Below are 10,883 nucleotides of genomic sequence, written 5' to 3' on the forward strand. Positions count from 1 at the left end.
ACAGTGGACATATGCTGCTGTCCAACCTGCTGCAGACAGGAGACAGTGGCGTTTCTAAATGAACGTTCAGCTGAACACAAACTGATAATCGATCAGAGGGGTTTCATTGATCACTGCCTGCTGGTTTATTGACGGTTCAAATAGCGCCCGGACGTTTTGGCGCAGAGGTTGTGTGACAGCGTTCGTTATCTTTTATTGTTCCTGTTCGTAAAGTTCTGTGAAAACGGTGGAGTGGCTCCTGTTTTATTTTTGGGTTTGTGGTTGGAGCTCAGGGTGCCCGTTTTTGGGACGTCAACATGTTGAGTCATCAGAATTAGAGTTATGTTTTGAAACATGTGACCTTTGACCTCTTCTCTGTCCTCCTGGTTGTCAGGAGACATGGACAGCCAATGGTGGGATCATGGTTCCTGGCACGGCGAGGCTGCACCCATGTCTATGGTAAGCCCCGCCCCGATCACCCCTCTGATTGACACGTCACCGGATCAGCTGATCTGATCCGAACATGTCAAAGTTTCACACCTCAGCTACTCAGTAATGTTGCTAAGCAACCACATTTGTTTACCACTCATCAGCAACCGGTCACATGGCAACCGTCCAAGGATGGAGAGCGTCTGATTGGTCGAATTCTACTGAATAAGAGGATGAAGGACGGGACGGTTCCCGCGGATACAGGAGCACTGCTGGGACTCAAGGTGACGCAGTCTTCTTCTTCTCTTTTTTCTTCTTCTCTTTTTTCTTCTTCTCTTTCTTCTTCTCTTTCTTCTTTTTCTCATTCTTCTACTACTGCTACTTTTGAATTTACTGACATATTTTTACTCATTACTTACTATACTTGTTTTTCTCTTTCTTCTTACCTTATTTTTCTTCATCTTCATCTTCCTCTTCTTTTTCTATGTCTTTTTTCTTGTTTTTGACCAACTTCTTCTTCAACTTCTTGTTGTTCTGTTTGAAGTTCTAACCTCAGTGTGGTTCCAGGTGGTCGGAGGAAAGATGACGGAGTCCGGTCGTCTCTGTGCGTTCATCACGAAGGTGAAGAGAGGAAGTCTGGCCGACACCGTGGGACACCTGAGGCCAGGTACACACACACACACACACACACACACACACACACACCTGAGGCCAGGTACACACACACACACATACACACACACACACACACGCACACACACACACACACACACACACACACACACACACGCACACACCTGAGGCCAGGTTTAGAACAGAGATGTTCTCACAGGTGTCTCCTCTCAGGTGACCAGGTTCTGGAGTGGAACGGTCGGGTTCTTCAGGGAGCCACATTTAATGAAGTTTACAACATTATCCTGGAGTCCAAACCAGAACCACAGGTGGAGCTGGTGGTGTCCCGACCCCTTGGGTAGGTCAAAGGTCACAGGAGGATAAGTCACCAAAAAAACCTCAAGTTCTGTCAGAACGTTCTATTAACATCATTCACTGTTTGTGATTTTGGGTCCTCAGAGACATCTCCAGAGCAACAGACTCCCACGCCCCACTGGATTCCAGTAAGTTTAACACATCAAAACAACCACAAAGAGACAAAAAACACCACAAAGAGACACAAAACGACCACAAACAGACAAAAAATACCACAAAGAGACACATAACGACCACAAAGAAACACAAGACGACCACAAACAGATACAAAACGACCACAAAGAAACACAAGACGACCACAAAGAGACTCTGTAAAGAGACAACTATAAAGAGTCGCAGACTGTTCTCTTTACGTTTTTTTTACATTCTGTTCAGGTTCCAGTTCCTTTGACTCTCAGAAAGTCGGCCCGTCCATCTCCGTCACGTCTCCCATGAGTCCCAGCGTCCTGTCCGGACAGGTGTCTGTAAGTTTACCCAACATGCACTGCACGACCACACGGCACACCCACAGCCAATCAGCTGTCAGTTAACAGGCGTTTCCATGGTGATGTGTGTGTGTTTCAGACTGGAAACAGGCGTCCTCTGGTTCCCAGAATCCAGGTAACTAGCTGTAGAGAGGAGTGAGACGTCTGTCTGTTCCACCTGTTCTCTGGAACTGTGGGTTCTCTCGACTGATTCGTAGTTCTAGTGTTAGTACAGGTAAAGCCCTGCCCATGCAGTAGAGGTAGAGATGGGTTCTGCTCTCTTGGGTTATTCATCTGTTCTTTGTGGTTCTTCTTCTGTGCTGTGGGGGTTCCTCTGCTTCTCTTGGGGGTTCTGCTGGTGTTTTACAGGGTTCTATGTGTTTTGTGGGGTATGTTGAGTGTCTGATTTATGGGTTCTGTGGGGTTCTGCTGGTGTTCTACAGGGTACAGCTACCGCTCTGTCGGCTGTTATACGAAGTTCTACTTTGTTCTGCTCTGCTCTGTTACTGCCACTGGGCTGTCGGGAGTCCTTACTGTTCCACAGGGTTCTCAGCTGTTCTGTAGGCTGTTTGTTCCCTCTGCTGTTCTCCGGGGTTCTCCTACAGTTGAGTAGGGTTCTGTCATTGATGCTTCCATCTTGATTTTTGCAGGTGAAGCTGTGGTACGATAAAGTCGGTCATCAGCTGATCGTCACGGTTCTCGGAGCCAAAGAACTTCCTGTCCGAGATGACGGTCGACCGAGGAACCCTTATGTTAAGATCTACTTCCTGCCAGACAGAAGGTACCAGAAGAACTGGCTTCGTGGTCTTAGTAATAGTTAGAACATTCAGATTCATGCGACATGAAGATGTTATTGTTGTGCATTATGATGTTTCTGGTTCTGCAAAAGAAACTTCAGAATTTCAGGTCTGGTTCTGTGGAGCCGGTATTGGGTCCTGCCCTGTGATTAGCTATTGATTGTCTCCTGTCACAGTGATAAGAGTAAACGCAGAACAAAGACAGTGAAGAAATCGGTGGAACCTCGGTGGAACCAGACCTTCATGTACTCTCCGGTCCATCGAAGGGAGTTCAGAGAGCGGATGTTGGAGCTGACCGTCTGGGACCAGGCCCGGGTACGCGAGGAGGAGAGCCAGTTCCTGGGAGAGGTGGGAACCCTCGAAGAACGTAGAACCTGACATGTTTCAGCTGTTTCAGGCGTATTTTATATTATTTTACTGTCTTTGAAAGGGCACTGCTCAAACCCGTCTGTCCCATCTGTCTTTCTAACTACTCTGACCTGTCTGTCCCTTTGACTCCTTGGTCCTTCCTGACCCGTCTGTCCCACTGTCCCTATGGGTTCAGGTCCTGATCGAGATGGAGTCGGCCCTGCTGGACGATCAGCCTCACTGGTACAAACTGCAGCTCCATGACGTGTCCTCTGCACCGCTGCCCAACGCCTCCCCCTACCTGCAGAGGAGAGGACTGCAGCCCGAGGAGACGCCGCCGAGCAGGAGGCTGCAGAGTGAGACACACACACACAGAGTACACACACACACACACACACACACACACACACACAGAGTACACACACACACACACACACACACACACAGAGTACACACACACACAGAGTACACACACACACACACACACACACAGAGTACACACACACACACACACACACACACACACACACACAGAGTACACACACACACACACACACACACACACACACACAGAGAGAGTACACACACACACAGAGTACACACACACACACAGAGTACACATACACACACACACAGAGTACACACACAGAGTACACACACACACACACACACACACTCACAGATCAGACACATCTACACCACCAGGCTAACTATCATACTCACACAGACACCAGTCACGCGAGTCCTGCACTAACAGACACCACTAGCCACATCCCACCTAGAGTAACCACCAGCAACCTCCCTCACTTATCAGCGACTTCCCCCACAACAAAGTTGATCAGCACATATACCTACATCAGACAACCTGCACAAATGACGCCGACATCACAACACTGGTCATAGTGCCGACACCCAGGGCCTCAACATGTGAGTGCTTGGCTCATAGTTCGCGTACAATGCACACACACACGACAATCGTGTCCGCAGTTCACTCGCAGAGTAACAGACACATAACCCACTGAATTTGATACACCTGGTCACCCACTAATTCGACACGCCCGCGCTGAGACCCCAAACTGCCACACCCCAGCGATACTTAGTGACGTTCCAGTTTTTGTCCATGTTGCAGTTTCGACACCGACTTCATTGCCCAACCCCTCCGAGACCTCTTTGTGCCCACCATCTAGCCCGTTACACCCCCCCCTTTATTTACCCAGCGTGCACCTACACCCACACACGAGTATCCCGTCTGTGCACACGTGATACAGCAACAACACCCTGCCCCCATCCGGCCATTACCCACACACCCACACACACACACACACACACACACACACACACACACAGTACACACACACACACACACACACACACACACATAGAGTAGACACACACACACACACACACACAGAGTACACACACACACAGGTAGACACACAGAGTAGACACACACACACACACACATACACACTGATGATACACACTGAATACACACCCAGGCCCTCGTGTGTGTGTTTGTTTGTTTGTTTGTTGTCTTCAGTTCTCAGTCTTGTTTTCTTTTTATTCCTTTCATGTTCTTCTTCTCTTGATTTTGTTTTTAATTTTCTCCCATGATGCTTTGCCAGACAAAGGTCCTTACTATAACTCAGGTAATAACAGCTGTGTGTGTATTTGTGTGTGTGTGTGTGTGTGTGGGATGAGTTGGACAGTTTCGGTGTTTTGTTTCAGGAGTTCTGACGGTTCCACTGTGAGCTGGTAGGACGTTGTCTTTGAGTGTTCTAGCTGTAAATGAAGGAGTCCTTAATTTCCTTGAGGGTTTCCTGGAAAACCTCAAAAGTCCTTCTAGCAGTACCTGAGGGGGTTTGGGAAATACCTAATGTTGCCAAAGAGTTCTGAGGGTCCCAGCACTCATCCAGTTTTGAAATTGTCATCGAGATCTTTGAGAGCTTCATGGGATTTCAAGATTCTTTATTGGGGTTCCACAGATCCTTGTAAAGGTTCTGTAAGTTCTCACAAATTTGTGAGACGTATGTTTTATGTGTCCTCATTTATTGTTTTGTTTTGTTTTATTTCAAATAAACTATAAGTTTATGGTATTCCAGAGTTCCTTAAAAAGGTGTTTGAGGAGCTTGATGTCTGTGTCCACGCAGAGCTTCTGTGGACCAGTGAGGGTCGATGTTAAGAAACCTTGTGAATCTTAAGATGGTTTCTAGGGTTCCTTTAAAGGGTTGCAGTTCAAGGCTGTTTTAGGACAACTTAGCACAAAGGTTCTCTTGGGCTCTCCAGAAGGTGCTCACATTCCTCAGCTATCTGCAGGGCTCACCCAGTTTTTAGTAAAGCTGGTCTGTCTCTGCAGCAGAAAGAAATCGGTGCTACTTGACCCGATAAAGCAGAGAGAAAGCACTAAACTCCACACGATGACTCGACACCTGTGAGTTTTACTGTGAGGGCAGCAGAGACATCCAGGCGCTGGTTAGATGGAGGGAAGTTTAGCACGGTTCTTTGACACATACTGCCCACATTGTTTGATACAAAGCTGGCTGAAAATCAGAAACGTGTCCCTCTGAGAAGCTGTTTGAGGTTACAGGAATCCTGGTAGGGGTTCTGGAGGTGCTTGATGCTGTCTGGGACTAAAACTCCTTGTGAAGGTGATGGAGACTCATGATGGTGCACCACTGAACTTGGATGTTTAAGAGTCTTTGAGAATCCTAAAATGTGTTTGTCTTTAAGGCTGTTCTTTGGTTCCTTAAAAGGGTGTTTGGGGATTACAGGAAGCCTGGCAGGGGTTCTACAAGTGCTTGGTGGTGAGGATGTAGAAATCTTTGTGGCGGTAGCTCAATGATCTTTTGTGTTTTGTGTCGTCAAAAATCATCAAATATGTTCCAAGGTTCTTCGGGGGGGGGTTAGCTGTTTTTGAGGCTGTCCTGAGGGTCTTTGAGAAGTTGGTGCGATCTCAGGGATCATTCTGACGTACCCCGCGATCTTTAGAGAGGTTTCTTGGAGTCTGAATGTGCCTGTTTTCATTTCATGTTTTCATTTTGGACCAACTATAGGAGTTCTGGAAAGGTTCTAGCTGTTCTGGAAAGGTTCTAGCTGTGGTTAGGAGGATGTCAGTAGTCCCTTAGGTGTTCCCAATGATCTCATAAAGGTTTAAGGGGAGTTTGGGTCAAGTGAAAAGAGGAAGTGGCCCTTTAATGTCCGTGTGAGGACTGTAGTTTCTTGTCTCCCATTGAGTCTCTGTGTGTCGGATTAGTTGACCTTCCTGTAGAGGATTATGGGCGAGCTGCTTACAGGCTTAAACGTCCTCTGTGTCTCTGCAGGGTCTCAGAGGATCAGTGACAGCGAGTTCTCAGACTACGACTGTGAAGATGGCATTGGGGTGATATCAGGTGAACTGCATCTCCCATCATGCACTGCAGCCCCTGCAGCTCGTTTTAAAGCCTGGTCAGACCTTCTCGTGCCAGTTCTGACGGCCCCTGTGTCGGGGTTGATGGTTCAACTCCCGCTTTGTTTCCCATCCAGACCACAGACAGAATGGGCGGGATTTCCACAGCTCCACCCTCTCAGTGCCAGAGCAGGTGATGTCGTCCAATCACTGCTCTCGATCTGATGTGGTCAGAATGAGGTCACGGTCGCCAAGCCAACCGCCTCCTCACAGGTAACGAACTGTTTCTGTGTGCAGTAAGTCATCTAATTTCACACCACTCACCGTCACTCTCTCATCACCCCCTCTGACCTCTGACCTTTGTCCCCAACACCTAACCCCTACTCCTTGACCCCGAACACGTAACTTGTGACCCCTAATTTCAACGCCCTGACAACTGACCCCTGACCTCTAACCTCTGGTTGCCAGTGGTAATCCTCTGTACCCGTTGTACCGGGAGGACGCTGTACGGCTGCTGCGAAGCTCCAAACTGAGCCGAGCGTACTCTGACGCCAGCCAGTACAGCCTGGACAGGTAACGATTGATCAATCAATCACAAAATAATCTGTTTAAATAGGAATGCCCCTGTGATGCTCCAGGACCAGTGACACCAACACTGGCTTCAGTACTGGTTATAGTGTGGTCTTGAGCCCGTATTGTACCACCGCTGTTACTGGTTGTACTGGCGTCTGTATTTGCGGTGGTCATGTCGCTGCTTGTGCTCTCAGCTGTAGTTCTGGCTTTAGTCTTGATTGTGATATTGGTTTTAGCGCTTCTTGTACTGCTGGTTTTATACTGGTTTCGTAATGGTTGTAGCACTGGTTATTCTGCTGGTTTTCCTGGTTGTAGATCAGGTCCTGGTCGTAGTTCTAGTTGCAGTCGGTCTGTCTGACTCTGTCTCTGTGTATTCAGGAGACCGCTCAGGAGAATGTCTGTTGCCAACTCTCTCGACTCCCACGACAGGTACTGAAACTGAAACAGGATAAACCCGAGTAGCACTGACCGTCAGGGCTGGGTATCAGTGCGCCAGACCTTCAGGGATTCAACCAAAATAAGTCAGTACCTCATAGAACTGAATCGCCTCCTGCAGGGGTCTGATCCGGAGCCCCTCACCTACCGACAAACACTACGAGAAGGCAGCAAACTTTCATTTTTTTCTCTTTTAAATATATATGCGTGTCCCCTTGTATCATTCTGTGTCCCCTCTCTAAATTTGGATGTTTTTACGGTACCGTGAATGCAACTTTTAGACCTAGCAGAATTAACTTAACAGTTCATTAACTCAACAGGTTAAGTTTCACTGTCGCTGTGCCCGACGTCCGGCTACTCCGTCTGATCCGGCCTTTAAATCACCAAACAGTATTTGCTATGTTCCTAATGAACGGTCCACATCTGGAATTAGAACATCTTTTCATGGCGGCGGATGTTTTAATTGTGTCGGCCCATTACAAATAAATAAATGAACGTGTGGGAAACCCTGTTACGTTAAGGGTACTGGTACTGTAGTATTTTTAAGGATACCCAGCCCTGCTCAGAGTACAGTAGTTACAGTCAGGATGAAAGTCATGACATTCTCACCCACATCTGTGTGTTTCTGTGTGTAAGATATTTTAATGGTCCGAACCAAACTCACTGGACAAACCACATGGTGAATGGGAGCTGTGAGGACTACAGGTAAGGACTGGGGCTTATGGGTAATGTAGTGTTATTTAGAGGATGATGTCAGCTTTATGAAACGTCAGTTAACACACAGGGATATTTATTCTGAATGAGTTTTACTTCCTCTTTCTACTTTTTTTTTAATTTTTGAAGAACATATTTCAGATTGTTTTTCCTTCAAAGGGATGCTTTGTTTGTTTGGTTTTTTTGTTCAAAAAAATATTCAGCATGCCTTCTCCTTCTGCACCGCTCTGTCAGTGTCGACTGCCCAGGTAAAGAGCAGGTGCAGGTGTGTTCGGGGTTAAAGGTCAGTAAGGTTTGAGTCATCGTGTTCTCTGACGTGTTTCTGTTCTGCAGTCAGGACTTCATCCCCGACTTCCCGTACGAACCCGATACCTGCGACGAGGAGCTGCTCAGGTAACCAGATGGACTGTTGGACACTGGGATAGGAGATAGGTGTAGACAGGTGTGGACAGGTGTAAATGGGTGTGGACAGGTGTAGACGAGTGTAGATGTGTGTAGACGTAGAGGACCCCGATCAGCTCCCTCCCTCCATCCTCTGTCCTCTCTGGAGGTGTCTCTCAGTGCAGACAGCTCAGGGTTCATTTGGTGTTCAGACTGGACTCAGGTGACACACCTGTCCACCTGCAGAGACGTTTTCAGAGCCTGATGATGTCACTGAGGCTGCTCTTCACTATCCTAATCTGACTCCAAGCTTCCTTCACTCGCCTCCTTTGCTAGTATCTTAGTCCCTCCCACAGGAGATGCGAGCGGAGGAGTCGAGGAGGAGACACGAGAGGAGAGGAGGTGACAGTGTGAAATCCTCAGTCCCACAGCGTCAGTCTGAAGCGACGTCCCCTCTATATCAATAGATCTGTGAATACGTGTTTGGACGATTTTATTGTCAGTGTTTTGGCGTCACACACAGCAGGAGTTTTATTTCGTTAAGGCCTGTTTCTGTAGATCTACAGATCTATAGATCTTTAGTCAGTGTTCGATTTTCCTCACACGCTGACGGTGCGTCACATTAAGCTATATCTCATCAAATTAGCATAATGAAAGGACCCCGAGTCTCTGCACTGAGGAAGGCCGTAAAACTTCCCTCATTCCTCTCCCAGCATCCTTTGCTGTGTCTGCTCACTGAGGCCTGATGGGTAATGTAGTGCCAAACTCCAGGAGGTGATTTCTTCTTCTTTGGTGTTTGGTTTCCATTCTTCAGCGCTTTAAACTTCCTGTTTTCCTGCCTCGCAGGCCTCCACAGGGGCAACCAGCCGGCGGTCGTCACGGTGACTTGACTAACTAACCCCTCCCACAGGTGCAGTGGCTGTCATAGTGACGGTTGTCATGGTGATGTGCAGGTTCAGTCGGGGGATGGACCGGCGGGATTACTACAGTCGCTCTCGCTCGGCCGACCAGCGGGCGATGGTGGACCGACCCGTCTACATGCGCTCTCACTCCACCGACCGAGCTGACTCCGCCCACCTCAGGTCCAGACGCTCCGCCCCCCCCTCACCTATCCCCACCAGGTGATCCCCTTCGGACCAATCAGAGAGCAGCTCTGCCATCGCAGAGTTTGGGAAAAGCATGGCGTCTGTTTGACCACGCCCCGTTCTTTAACCCCACCCCCTCAGTGACATCACAGCTCTGCCTGTTGTTCGTATTAATGTGTTTGTTGTGTGACGCTGTTTTTTTTTATTTCGCAGCATGCTGAGGATGCATGATGCCGATTGTTTTTGTATTTTGTATTTTTGGTTGTTTTTGGTAGATTTTTGTTTTTTCGGTTGTTTGTCTAAACTTTTCTAACATTTGTCATCAGTGAAACTGAGCACGAGGCCGAGAGGAGGATCTTGATATTTTGTCTTTTTAAGGGTCATGGTCATGAAAAAACTAGAAAAGTCATGGAATTTGTAGATCGCAATTTCCAGGCCTGGACAAGTTTTAAAAAAACAAATATACCCTAAAATGTTTTGGAAAAGTCATGAAATTTGTTTTCACCGTCCCTGGCTGATGAAAGGGAAATTTTAAAGAAAAACATTGCAGAAAAAACTAAAAAGAGAAAAAAAAGTGTTTTTTTTAAAAATCCCCAAATATTAAAAAAAAAAAGTTTATGTTGAAAGAAACACACCTCGTATGTTTTCTTTAAAAAATTGGCGGTAAATTGAAAAAAAAGTCCAGCCGCTGTGTCCCTCCTTTAAAGACAAAGTAAAAAACATCAGTCCCTCCTCAGGGTTTAAAAACTGTTTGACATGCCTCCCCTTCTTTGCACCACCCCCTCCCTTCACATAAATAACAAAAAGTCCCTTAGCACCATCAGAGTTTGAGCCATTAGCTTTTTGTTAGCTAACGTCATGGAGCCTAACCTTTGACCCTGTAGGTGCCACCTCGCTGCAGTCTGGTTGGTAGTTTGAGTCTTGTTTTTTTTTTTTTCCCAACAGGGCGAACCCTCGAGGTGGATCCACCCAGACGAGTCCAACAGGAACGCCGGTCTGCAGCCGCCGAGGACGCCTGCTGCCCATCGTCCCGCCCAAAGGTGCTCCGGATAGAAGTACGTCTCTTAGCTTCCTGTCAGGTGACACGTCCAAAGCCAACCAGCTGCTAGCAATGTTCACACGCTGCTGATCGGCAGGTTGCAGCAGATCCAGATGTTCAGGTTTTGGTTCTTCAGTTTGTTCAGAGCTCAGGAGGCCTGACGGAAAAATTCAGTCTTTAGTCTCCGTCTGAACGTTCGACAGCTAATGATGAAACCCTGAATCAGAGATAAAGTCTGAGTCAAGATCTGCTCTAAAGGGAACCAGT

At 47.5% G+C, this 10,883-nt stretch overlaps 1 protein-coding gene across 1 annotated transcript; it reads left to right on the forward strand.

Annotated features, from left to right (window-relative positions):
• Nucleotides 1–373: 373 nt before the first annotated feature.
• LOC121938943 (regulating synaptic membrane exocytosis protein 2-like) lies at nt 374–10,706 on the forward strand (the record flags this gene model as incomplete). Its single annotated transcript, XM_042482093.1, has 14 exons — nt 374–438; nt 573–692; nt 976–1,075; nt 1,255–1,378; nt 1,480–1,523; nt 1,771–1,859; nt 1,960–1,995; nt 2,510–2,640; nt 2,833–3,004; nt 3,201–3,360; nt 6,325–6,393; nt 6,527–6,662; nt 9,446–9,613; nt 10,523–10,706. Coding segments are annotated over 14 exons (1,598 nt in total), but the record flags the coding sequence as incomplete, so codon positions are not given.
• Between the last annotated feature and the right edge of the window lie 177 nt (nt 10,707–10,883).

Source organism: Plectropomus leopardus, unplaced genomic scaffold, assembly GCF_008729295.1.
Source record: "Plectropomus leopardus isolate mb unplaced genomic scaffold, YSFRI_Pleo_2.0 unplaced_scaffold3823, whole genome shotgun sequence".
Classification (NCBI taxonomy): domain Eukaryota; kingdom Metazoa; phylum Chordata; class Actinopteri; order Perciformes; family Serranidae; genus Plectropomus; species Plectropomus leopardus.